We start from the raw sequence: 13086 nt of genomic DNA on the forward strand, positions 1-13086 counted from the left end.
ATGTATGTGGCCATTTCTCTACTGATGGACACTCAGTTTTGGGTTTTTTTGCAGAGGCTTTGGCCACTATACACGACGCTGCAGTAAGCCACTTTATGCACATATCCTTTCTTGTGCATCTATTCGTGTGACCTAAATTCCTAACATAGGGTTGCTAGGTCAAAGTTACATGTGGTTTCAATTACAATTCCCTTACTTTCTCAAAAGTTTGTAGCAATGTATTTCCTGTCAATTTAAGTCCTGTGTCTGTTTCATAAGAGTACACTACTATATACGTAATTTTTGAACCTTATTGTCTCCCTTAACATGAATTACAGATCATTTCTACGTCCTACATACTTTCTGTCATAATCTTAAATGGCTGGATATAATCATTAATGTTCTGGAGCTTCTTTAAAATTTTATTGGGATTGTATCAAATCTCAATATTAATATAGGGAGAATTAATATCTGCTTCCCATAATACATACCCAAAGAGAAATCAAAGCTTTGATGGTAACATTTGATATAATAAACTCTTTTACAAGTATGCCTCTCAGTCCTTTATCAGCTGACAGTAACTACAGCTTGTGAAGGGCACAAGTGCTGATCAAATGATTCCCAGCATCACGAAGAACTCTGCCTGGGGCATGTGCTTCAGTCACTACCTCCGTGACTTCAAAGGAGAAAGATCATGAGATTGCTGAGGAGCACACTGACCCACTGGGCATTTTCCTGACTATAGAGAGCCAAGTTCCACGTGATTCTTCTGGCATTAAAAGGGTCGATTTCAGATCAAAGCTAAAAGAAGCCCTGAAAAACAGAAGGGAATCTCAGCCTCAAGGACACCGCTATTCAGGTTAGCACAAGTAAAGTCCCTCAGGCTTGAGAAAATATCGCATTCCACCAAGGCTTGGCAACATTCCACAGCAGTTTCCATCCCCAAATAAAATACTATAAAACCAGTTCCAAGGTGGGAGGGTAGGGAGGACTATGAGAAGACAAATCTGGCCACCAACCATTGTTAGCATCTTCTCTGCTTGGTCATGTCACCACCAGACAAGGAATGCCTCTGCATGGATCATGGATTGAAGAGTTAAAAGAAAATTGCAAAGCCAACAGGAGGTGGACCAGCAGCCTCTAGGGGACCTTTGTGCTGTTTCCTGTGTGGATGGTAATGCTGGCTTTCACTGCTTTCCTGTGAGAAAGGAGAAGCGGATTTCACTCTTTCCTGGGAATTCCTACTTGCCCACAGCACTCAAGAGTCTTCCAACTGGAAATGGATCTGATTACTTTTGCCAGACTTAATCTCTTACTTGAGCAGTTAATGAGCACTTTCAATAATCTTAAATCACATCACTCCAATAAAATACCTGGATGTTATTTCCACAGGAAATACGTGTCCACGGACCATCAACTCAACCTGGTTAATAGCTACCGTGGGAAAAAGGTGGGAGTTGGATTCAGATAAAGGGCTACTGTTGGGTAATGGTAAATGAATGGTCCATCCCACGTCTGAGTCGCTGGGGACTATCGGAGGCCTCTGCTGGGATGTGGTGGGAGGAGAAATGAAGTGAAAGGAGGCAGCAGCTGAAAGTAGGAAAATTCTCCCTGTGTGGACCCACCAGAGGCAGGAAGTCATTGAGGGATCCAGAATATGATGAGGACTCATGGACACAGAAAAGGGAGATTGAGGGGAAACAAGGACACAGGATACGGATCAAAGATACTGTCTGGAGGACTCCCTCCCGACATGCATTTCAAAGAGGGACGATGCTAAGAGATAACATCTGGATGTCCTGGAGGAAGGTCCCAGCGAAAGAGAAGTTATCCACGCCAGGAAAAAAACGACTCTCCTTCTCCTATTTCCCCCCTTTCCGGTGCCTTCTTTTATAATGTTAGAAGCACAGGCAGTCTCCCTGCCAAGGAATCCACGTGATTCTAATGACTAGCTCCTGAAAGTGCTACGACGCTCCCAGTGGAAGGCTGGGGACAAAGTAAAGGAAATGGTTCTCAGCAATTGCAGGGAGAGGTCACGGAAAAGGCTGACCATCTGTTAAACTCACCCCTCAGTGAGGTTCAAGATCAATGATCATAGAACTGAATGTCCTCAGTGTGCCTGCCTTGACCCAGATATCTATAATGAAGCTTTCATAACACCTTTTTTTTTAATAGAAAAAGGACTACAAAATAAAAAGATAATCCTAAATCAGGCAAAAAGAGATTGACTAAAGCTCAGTGTATTTAATGCACAGTTCCTGGAGGAGCAGTACACCCAATCCTAAGATTTGGTGTTGTTTCTAAAAAGAGCCTTTGGAGTTGAGGCAGCTCCTGCAGGCCCACGCCTCCAGAAGTCTCTATCTATTAATTGCAGAGAGCTTTCTTTCCAAGTGTTTCCAAGGCCCCAGTATTCACAGGGAGAAACGATTTTCATCACTACGGTTCTATGATATATGATACAAAATCTACAATTCTGTGACTTTCCTGGGGAAGCAGTTTGGTTGTATTAAGAAAGCAGCAAATCTCATCAAACCAACATCAATATATTACCAACACAAAATGAAAAGCGTTCACCACATTTTTAAAGAACCACCTTCTGGATCAACGATTTAGAGAAATTTATAAGATGTCAAGAGTTCACAATGAACAGAAGCTTTTGAAATTCCTCTTTCCTAGACAGATATTTTTAATCTCAAAAATTACATACGAAGCTCTCTCTAACCTTTAGAGATGACATATCATATTACGAGCCTAGACAAAGCATTGACCATGTGCTGTGAAAGGACCACTGAAAGAGAACCTATCACCTACACAGTGGCATACAAGACCCTGAGCATCTGGCCGCACCGGCGGGGAAAATGTAGTGAATACCGGGGACGCACTTCTTATACGCTGTCTTTTTTGATCCCACTTGTAAAACTGCCAAAATTACTGCCATGTAAAATTTGAAATCACATTAAACATACAAGCCAAATTAGCTCTTTAGCATCTTTTGCATAAGACATGATGTTATATCAGTCACAGTAGAAACCCGTAAATAAAACATAACTTCAGAATAAACATCACTTTGTGCTTGTTTGGGAAATTTTTTAAAAAACAGCATTAAGGACAAAAAAGAAAATCTGAGCCCAGTTTCTTCTGGTTGAAAAAAAAAAAGGTTTTGGCATACAATAATGATGCTTCTAAAAGTGATCACTGAGAAAGCCAAAACCAAAACCAAAACCCTCTAACAACAGACAGATGAGCAGAGACACAGCATGTTTTGCTCTGCGGCTCATAGAATCCCAACAAATCCAAGCTACCCCAGCAGCACAAACAGCAGAATTTAGGTCAAGGGGCCAATTAGTATCAAAGGCAGCCACAAGTTGCTCCTTCTCTTTGCCCCATCCTGTTTCCTTTGAGAGTTCTGTGGTAAGCAACCATAGAGGCAGCTTTAGAACACTCCAAAAGAAAAACGAAAAAAAAGCATTTATAGACTACTACTCCAGGAAGCAACTACAACCCTGACCCCGGCAGTCAGTAGCATCCTCCCATCTCCACACTCCTTCATACCCCTCCCAGACCCCTTCCAGTTGTCCCATTACAAGGTGAATTGACTGACAGGCCAGGAGTTCCAATTCAGCATTAACTGGCCAGTCTCTGACCAGCACAAGCGGATTGATGGTTTGTGGGTCACCCAAGAACACATGCAAAGCATTTTAAACAGGGACTAACCTGGAGGTGACCGGTGCCGGGGCTGAGCTGTGGTCTTCCTGGGCCCCAAGGTCTTATCCAGAGGTTCCCCAGGCACCAACCGAGGTTGGCCCACTCTGAGGGAGGTCGAGCTGGCTCCTTCGGTCTCCGTGACCTTTGCAGAGGACGGTGGCTCCAAGGTGTCAGCAGAGGGGGACCCAGAGAAAGCACCACTCTTCCTCCCCAGAGAGTCATCAAGAGTGGCTTCCCTCTCCCCTGGTGGTGAAGGCAGCCGGAGGATCCTGTGATGCTGCTGAGGGCTGGACAGCCTGGGAGACAGAGGCGAGGGAACAGGTGACACCCGTTTGTGCGCACTGGATGGGAAGGATGAATTATTAAGCGCCGTGCTGGGAGCTGCCAGGGCTGGGGCGGGCAGCCTCTTCTCATCACCTCCAGGTGGTAAGGAGTTGGGGCCTATGCCATGGGGCAGATCCAGAAACAAGGTTTTGTGGCTACGCAGAAGCAGCCCAGCTCTCCTCCTGTTGCCGGTTTCTTGGAGGGTGTGGGTGGCTGTCGTGCTGCAGGGGAAGCCCAATCTTTTCCCCTCGGTGGCTTCATCTAATTTCTCGCTCTCTATCACCTTCAGGAGGACCTTGTTCACGGCCCCCTCGGTGCCAGCTGGGGGACATTCTTGGGCCGATGGCTGCCAGGACCTGGCCCCTCGCTGCTCCTTGCCCCCCAACCTGGAACCTGCAGCCCCAGCCTCAGCTCCAGGGAAACTGAGCAAGTCTGCACTGGGTATGAACTCGGCTGGGGCTGCCGGGCAAACGGCAATCCTTTTCTTACTGTTGGGATGTGTTTTAACTACTTGTTGCACTGGAGCAGACAGATCCTGGACCCTGGCCACCACTCTGGAAACAGGCTTCTTCCTGCAAGTCCTCTCAGCAGACTTCTCTCTCCTCTCCGGATGCGTCTCAGGCTCCTTGCAGCTTCCAGATGAGCCCATTTGCAGATGTGCCGGCCTGCGGAGACCCCTCTTTGGCCCCCTGTTACCATCATTTCCTGGCTTTGTGGAGCTGCAGTCAGGGGACAGCCCTCCTCTTCCAAGCCCGGCATCTCTGGAAGCCTTCTTGAAGCTCCTCAAGCCAAGGTCGGCATCCAGTGTGCTGGGGCCCCCTGGCAGGTAGCTCTCACTCCTCTGCAGCGAAGAGGTGGGTGCCCCATTTGGGAGCAAGTTGCCTCTCTCCTCTAGGAGCTGAAGATGAGGCCTTGTTCGAGAAAGAGGAAGGACGTTGCTGGAACAGATCTGGTCCTTCCCCATCTGAGGAGACAACTCCTGGCCCCCAGGCCCCTTTCTTCTTGTCCACTTCTGCGGGGAGCTTTGAGAGAGCACCTCCAAGCTCTCTTTCCTCCCGCCAAACCTCTGAGTCTTTTCGTTCCCGTGGGAGCTCTGCTTATTGAGACAGCCCACGGAGGGCTCCCCGAGCCAGGCGCCGGCACTCTGGAAGTAGTCGTCCTCGGGGGCCAGGCTCACAGACAGCCCCGGCAGCTTCTCCTTCTGGTTCCCAGTCGTAATCCCCAGGATGTGGTCTGAGCTCAGCAGATTGGCCAGCAGTCTCTCCCTTTCAGCTGTGAGTTTGTACAGCTCATTCAGGATGTCTTTTGTGGGAATCTGCTTGAAAAATATGTCGCCTGGATGTTCATTCAGTTGCAGGCTGAGGATACTGATGTCGGACCCCTCCCTGACTTGGTAGCAGTTATGAAACCCTTTGTTGGATCTGTCTAGGGTTACGGTGCCCTTGTATGAAAATCCTCTGACTTCCCCCCTCGGAAGATAGAAGCTGATGTAGCAGAGTTCGGTAATGGGCTTACGCAATTGGAGGGTGCAGTGAGTGCCTTCCATTATGCCTACCTAATTATTCATGCCTCGGAGATGCTGGTCTGTGGTCAAGCTTCCCAGGCTCCGGCGGTGGGGCATGTGATGGTGGCTCTGCAGGGAAAACAGCTGACAGTCATCTCCAGCAACGAGACTGCCTGTTAGAGGAAGAGGGGAAGAAAGCAGCTTGTCTAACTGAGGGTACAAATCACACCCCGACATAAATCAGAGCATAATCCAGACTTATCCTTCCTCTTCAGCTGACCTCACCCAGCTCAAGGCATCGGCCAGGAGTCTGACTGTCACCTCTTCCTGACTCCCACCCTATCCTGGACTAGCAAAGCTTTTCTACAGCTGAGAATGGGAGAGTGCTCTAATTTTAGCCCTAAGACGAAAGTCCATTTTCCCCATGTAGGAACTCATTATATACCCTAGAGCAGATCCCATTGCTTTTCAAGGCTTCATTTTAGGTTCTTCTATAAAACAGAGCTAACATACCTCCCAGAAAACCTCAGGAAAGGGGACTCTGAGATCCTTAGAAAACAGAGCCATTTTAATAACTCATGTTTGGAAGACTACTTTGCAAAAATGAGTCAAGCCTTTTTACTCTCCAAAGCAGCACCTTCCAAGATTTGAGATGAATTATCTATTTAACCTACAGCAGTGTGTGTTTGTGTATTTGCGTGTGTGTGTGTGTGTGTGTGTGTGCGTGTGTGTGTGTGTGTGTATGTGGTGGGGGAGATATCAGGCCACAAATTTGGTGTCTTTTCTGGACACAATTCATATATTTTGCCAAAAGAGTGGAAAGTAAAAAATTAAAATTTTAAAATTTAAAGAAGTAGCTCCAGAGTCTTAAGTTTTTTTGTTTGTCGGTTTGTTTTCCTACTTCTTGCCTATTTGAAGCCAAATGGAAAGGTAGAGAAAAAAGGAAAAATCTGTAAGCTGCTGCTGGCACTGGTGAAGATTTTCAACGTCTTCACCATCCAATTGGCTGAAATGTCACATAGGCAGTGAAGCTAGCTGCTTCTCATGTGATTTGAAGTATCCCAGGGGTGTCTCTGTGGCTGACAACCTTCCACACAAGCGTGAGCTTAGAATTCTATATTATGACACTTCATGTCTTATATAAAGGCATTGCCCAGACTTCAAGACTTCCAAGCCTTGGGAATTCCCTGGGAAGGGTAAAACAATAACTATGTATTAACCATTGATATCTCAGGTCTTTTCTAACTGGGTCTAAACAGCAAAAAGTTACATAAAAGTATATTTTGAGTAAAGGAAGAGAGGAGGAAGACCTTTTTAATAGAGGCCCCTTAAAGAAGACCAATGAAGATAAGAGTGATTAAATGAAGGTAAAAAAGGAAAAAAAAATGCAAACATCTGGTCAACCCAGAAGTTCCAGAAGGACTCAGGGTACTCACAGAAAGGGTTAGAAGGACATGAAGAGAGGAAACACAGAAGAGATGGGAGGCCAGCAGAGGCCTTGCCTCTTTCACAGTTTTCTTCCAGATTATTCTCATTCAACAGTCATATTTCTCAAACTTTTCTAAAATGTTCGTTCCTGGCCTTTCCTAAAGGTGCACATTATAGATACCTAATACTTACCAGTATAAACTCTCAGAATATATCCAATAACTCACTTTGGACGTGGTTTTATAACAACCAGTTATCAAAGCGATTGCACAGCGGCCAATATCCACTATTCATCATCATTCTGAGCATCAAGAGTTCAACTTAGGAACTGTCAGAAAGCTGAAGCGAGGCTGCAGAAGTGCTATTTTAAGTTGCAGAAAGATGGGAGAGGCCTCGTTTTGCCTTTGAGCATCCTTCTCCACTAGTTCTTCTTACCTCCCCAGTTTCCCTGGATTAGGAAAAGTGTGTGATGCAAGAGAAGGGAAGAGTAAAAGTTTTTTATAATCTGTTTAAAGTAGCAGCACAAAGTTGATGCCAAAGTTTCAAATGGAAGTATGAGTGCTTATCCTAAAAGCCTATTCCCTAAGAGAGGGAATTTTTATGTATTGAACATATTTATGTGTACACTTTAATTTTGCTATCTTATTTAATAAACACATCTTTCTTTTACAGATGAAGAGATTGAACTTTAGAGAGATCAAGGATCTTGTCTAAAGGCATACGGCTCAGAAGCAGCAAGTATGAAAGCCAGATCTGCCTCACTCCATGGCTTTGTAGGTAAAGAGGCTCCTCATCTCATGCCTTCTACTGATGAACTGGTTTTCCAAGAAATTTGAATAGAAGAGTTCCTTTGTTTTGCTAGGTTGGTGTTACTTACTTAATTTCTTCAACCATGTCTCACACCTTGCGAACTTTACCACTCATCAGTTAGTTTCAACAAGTCTGATCAGACAAAACACTTCTCTCTAAGGTTGTCCCTTAAACAATATAATCTAGGGCTAGGGTACCAGAAATTCACTGCATCTGTACCTGTCAAATAGAACACAATGAAGATTCCAACACAGAAAATAAAGGGGAAGGCACTCCTACGAAGGCCATTTATTTTGTGAAGATTACAGACCTATAATGCTCTAGTACAGGGTTAAATATTTTTTTCTCCTAGTCTTCATATGTCTTGATTATACACATGGAGAAAATGTCACAGTTAATACTCTGTATGTTAGTCATGGTTGGGAAACTAAAGTCAAGGTTTAGGAAATTATGAGATTGGATTTCATAGCAATAAAGCCACAATGCAAGGCGTGAAGCTACTGTTAAGGGAAAAAAGACTCCATTTTATTGCCTATTCCACCCAGAAACTTGAATACAGAATGCTTTTTCTGATGCCCATGTCGAAGGCCAAGGAAGGGCAGAACAGAAAGGAAAAAATAAGAAAAAAAGAAAGAAAGAAAGAAACAGGGATTTGCTCCATGTTCTTGGGACCACATTTCCTCTGATCTGGACACTGGGAACAAGAAGTGTGGTAAGAGACTGTACTGAACACAAGCTAAGGAACTTGAACATCCCAGTAACCATGGGGAATCACTGAAGAATCCTAGCAAGGAATGTTGTTTATTTAGATTTGTATTCTAGGACAATCACTCCAGAAACAAAGCAGAGACTAGACCAATAGGGGATAAGACTACGGTTATAGGTCACTAAAAGGCCCTTTCAGTATTTCAGAAAGAAGTGTTAATAGCCAGAACCAAGGCAGTAGTAATATGGATAGAGAAAAGAAAATCAATTTAAGAAGATAGAATTGGTAAGATCCAGTGATTAACTGGATATGTGTAATAGAAAAAACTTTACTTCCACGATTTTAGATATAGGTGATTGGGTAGATTATGATGCCATTCACAAAGATAGGAAATGCAAGAAGAGAAATAAGCTTTGGGAGAAAATGACAAATTCAGTTTTGGAAATTTTGCATTTGAGGTATTAGTGTAATATTCAAGTACACATGTGCAGGAAACTGCTAGATGCAATGGGGTAGAGCTTCTGAAGGAGACATAGACTAGAGCTACACATTTAGGAGTAATCATGTACTATACAAGGAGTTTCAGTTTCAAGTAAGATAAATTAAGCACACTTCATCTTGTCTCTAGCACTGAGTACAGCTTAAAAACCTGGGTAGAATGCAGGGGAACCATTTCTTGAGTACTCTGAAAAGAAAACAGTAGCAAGCCAATTGGTAAAGAAGACCAGACTTTGAAGTGTCACCCAACAGTAAAGCAGTTAAATCTGCCCATTTTTTCCCTCAAATAGCCTCACAGCCTGGGCTCAAACTGGCCTGAAACACAGACATGAGTATCAGAACAAACAGAGAAAGGCCTAGGGGAAAACTTCTAGCTCCGAATCAGGAATAGGAAAAATATCTCCTAACAATGACAGCAGCAGCAGTGGGAGGCTGTCAGCACCTCCAGCTCTAAGAGGGGAGAATGTCCCGCTTTGATCAGAGGAGCTGTAGTCCCAAGACGGTGGGGCAAGCCGCGTTCACTTTTTCTCTCTTTGTTTTGCCTCTGCTTGGCCCCAGATGTTAGCACGGTTGCAGGAAGTTTGCAGCAGAGGTGGGTAAATAAAGTCTCAGCCTTCTGCCTAAAGGACTGAAAGAAGAGTCCCAGAGAGCCTGAAAAATATGGGAGAGATTGTGGAAAAAGAGGAGCTTAGAAAGTGACCCAACTGATTTTCATGAACTCTTGAGTTTACCTCCAAGTCGTGTATGTGTGGACCTGATCCTAAGAAGCAATCAAAGGCTCTGAAAAACAAATTGACAAACAGACCTTAGGACTAAGAGGCAGACCTCCCAGAGTGGCCACTGTGTAGCATATGTGTGAGATAGAGCCAAAGAATTTTGCAAAAGCTCTGAAAATGGAACTGAAATTATAACCACATTGACACAACATTGTAAACTGACTATACTTCAATTAAAAAAAAAATATATATATACTAAAAAAAAAAACCCACAACCAACAGAAGGCTCATTAGAACTTCTGGCCTGAACTAAACCAGGTTGGCTGCCTGACAAGAGGGAAAACAAGACTCAGAGTTTATAATATTTAAAATGTTCAGGATGTAACACCAAACTACTCAGCATACAGAGAACCAGGAAGATCTCAACTCCTATGAGAATACTGATCAATAGATGCCAACTCTGAGATGACATAGATGTTGAATTATCTGACAAAGGCTCAAAGCAGCTTTAATAGAAAAGCTCCAACAAGTAAGAGTTAACACTCTTGAAATGAGTGGAAAGAGAAATTTTCAGCAAAGAAACAAAAGGTATAGGACAGAGTCAAATGGTAATTTTAGAACTTAAAAATATAGTAATGTAATTAAGAAGCCCATTGGATAAGCTCAATAGCAGAATGGAGATGTAAAGGAAAGAGTCTATAAACCTGAAGATAGATCAATAGAAATTACCCAATCTGAACAACAGAGAGAGAGAGAAAGTTGAAACGGTAAGTAATCAGAGCTTCAAGGACGCATGGTATTAAAAAAAAAAAAAAAAGACTAACATTTATGTCACCAGAGTCCTAGAAGGAGAAGAGGAAGAGCCCAGTACAGAAAATATATTTGAAAAGATAATGATTGAAAACTTCCCAAATTTGGTAAAACACATAAACCTACAGATTCAAGAAGCTCAGAGCCCCAAGCAGAATATACCCAAATCAGTCTATTCCAAACCCAACATACTCAAACAGCTAGAAACTAAACACAAAGAAAAAAATCTTGAATGTAGCCAGAGAAAAATGATGAATTACTTATAGAGAAATGACTTAAGTGATGAAGATTTCTCATCAGAAACCATGGAGGCCAAAACAAAGTAGAACATTTTCAAAGTGCTAGGGAAAGAAAAAGACCTATTAACCCAGATTTTATATCCAGTGAAAATATTCTCAAGAATGAAGGTGAAATAAAGATGCTCCCAAATGAGAGAAAAATAGGAGAATTAGTTGCCAACAGATCTGCTCTAAAAGACGCTCTTTAGAGATAAGAAAAATGATACCAGAAAGAAACTTACAGAATCAAGAATGAAGGAAGTAACAGAAATGGTAAACATCTGTGTAAATATAATACTGTTCTTCTCATGAGTTCTTTAAAAGATGTTTGATAGTTGAAAGCAAAAAATAAAATGTTTAGTGGGGCTGCAATGTGTGTACATATAATACACAAGATAACTACAACATAAAAGAGAGTGGGTAACAGGGAGCCATATAGTGGTAAAGTAAAACACTAATTTAATTCTAAGTACACAGTAAAGAGTTAGGCGTGTATACTGTAATCCCTAGAGAAAACACTAAAAATACTCACAAAGAGATATAATCAAAAATACAATTGGTATATTAAAATGGAATAATTAAAAATGTTCAAATAACTAAAAATAAAACAAGAAAAAGGAAATAAAAGAGAGGAATAAAAAAGGGCAACAAACAGAAAATAAAAACAAACAAAAAATTGGTAAACATGTCTGTAATTACATGAAATGTAGGTGGTCTAAACACAACATTAAAAGACAAAGATTATCAGAATGCATACAATATGGAGTTAAAGTCATTGGCTTGGATGCAGTTACTCAGAGAGAACATGCAGACTGAGAAAAGCAAAGGTTACAGAGTGTAGTTCTGGGAATACAGATATTTAAGGAATGAATGCAGGGCAAACAGACGTCAAAAAAGGCTTAGAATGAAATAGGTAATAAGATAATTCCCCCAGATTTTGTATCTAAAGAAATCAAAGTTCAATAGTCCAACTTCTTATTATGCTTTTATTATAAGTCTGTAAACCCTAGATCTGAAATCTTTCAATCAGTGTAGCTAAACTGAGACCAGAACCCACGTCTCAGAAGCTAATGTTAGATTACACCAGAGGGCTTCCGTAATACCAGCGAGGCTGTCTTCCTCCCTTCCCTAAGAGTAACAGGAGTCACATATTCAGTTATATCCTTAAATTCTTAGCCCCAGCTTATCCATCACCCTTTCTTAAAGACCTGATGCATTTTTCTTTCAAAATTTTCTTAGCTACACTTTCATTTGTAGAGAAATACTGTAAAAATAGTGAAGGTCACAACCATGGTGTCATACCATGATAAAGACCATTTTAACTTGGGATCAAACCACAGGGTGTAAAAGAGGAAAGAGGTGACTTTTGGGTTGTAGATCTCAACATTGCTATGTGGTTTGTGGCAGAATAACTGGCAAAAATTAGTCCCTATGAATTGTAAATGAAAAGCATCCCATTCTCAGAATTCTGAAACCAAAAAAAAAAAAAAAGTTGCAGAGGTTACTCTGCTTCCAAGATAAAATGCTATTCTACCAGATTCTGGGGGTCCAAATCCAGGTACAAATGTTCATGCCATGTGTTCATAATTTCTGAGTTTTCAATGATCATACAAACAAATAAGAGAAGGTACTCCTAGTACCTCTTACTCCAGGGTGCATCATTTAACAAGACATTTCAAGCAAAAGACTTTATCTGTAATGGAAGGTAGGGATTGGGAATTACAGTTTAATTATAAGGTAGGTCAGTTGAAAAGAGCAAGTTTCTCTTCTGAATGCACAAGAACACAGGATTTATACATGAGTGGCCCAAAGTCAATCCAACTTGCCTGAATGTGGCAACCACAGTGTATCTTAGAGGAAACTTAAGAAAAAGAAAAGATAATTTCATGTTTTCTGGGCCTAGCATGAGTTTTAGAATCAACTTTGCTATAATTTTGGACATTCAAATTTAAGACAGATTACTACAAAGAAATAAAAACATTTTTTCAAATTTACTTCCCCATCCTCTTCCACAGTTTGAAATTACTTTTATCAAAATCATTGTGCACATCCTCTGCTATCATCAGTGAAAATTTATAGTGCTGCCTCTGAAATAACTATCCATGGTCCTTCCCAGATCTGCTCTCAACCAAAGACTGAAGGTCAGAATTCAGCCATCAGTCTAGCATCCCTGCCAGTGTCTGTATCCAAATAAATGCACTTCATGTACATTCTTCCTTCAAACGTCACATCCTTCGTGAAGTTTCCGATCCACTAACTCAAAATACTATTTGGTGACACCTATTAGATGATCAAGAAACTACAAAACCCCTTGTCTTTGAAGAAGAG

At 42.0% G+C, this 13086-nt stretch overlaps 1 protein-coding gene across 19 annotated transcripts in view; it reads right to left on the reverse strand.

Annotated features, from left to right (window-relative positions):
- Window positions 1–13086, reverse strand: part of FMN1 (formin 1) — a 432624-nt gene that overhangs the window by 390957 nt on the left and 28581 nt on the right. For 18 of the 19 annotated variants that reach the window (XR_012073400.1, XR_012073398.1, XR_012073396.1 and 15 more), the window contains one exon: window positions 3694–5685. Coding sequence is in view for 12 of the 19 variants with exons in the window: in XM_072962721.1 (XP_072818822.1) it covers window positions 3694–5554 (1861 nt within the window). In the remaining 7 variants the exon portion in view is untranslated. Of the gene's footprint in view, window positions 1–490; window positions 793–3693; window positions 5686–13086 lie in introns of those variants that run through there. The other variant, XM_072962735.1, reaches the window with a different exon arrangement.

Source organism: Vicugna pacos, chromosome 6 (assembly GCF_048564905.1).
Source record: "Vicugna pacos chromosome 6, VicPac4, whole genome shotgun sequence".
Lineage (NCBI taxonomy): Eukaryota > Metazoa > Chordata > Mammalia > Artiodactyla > Camelidae > Vicugna > Vicugna pacos.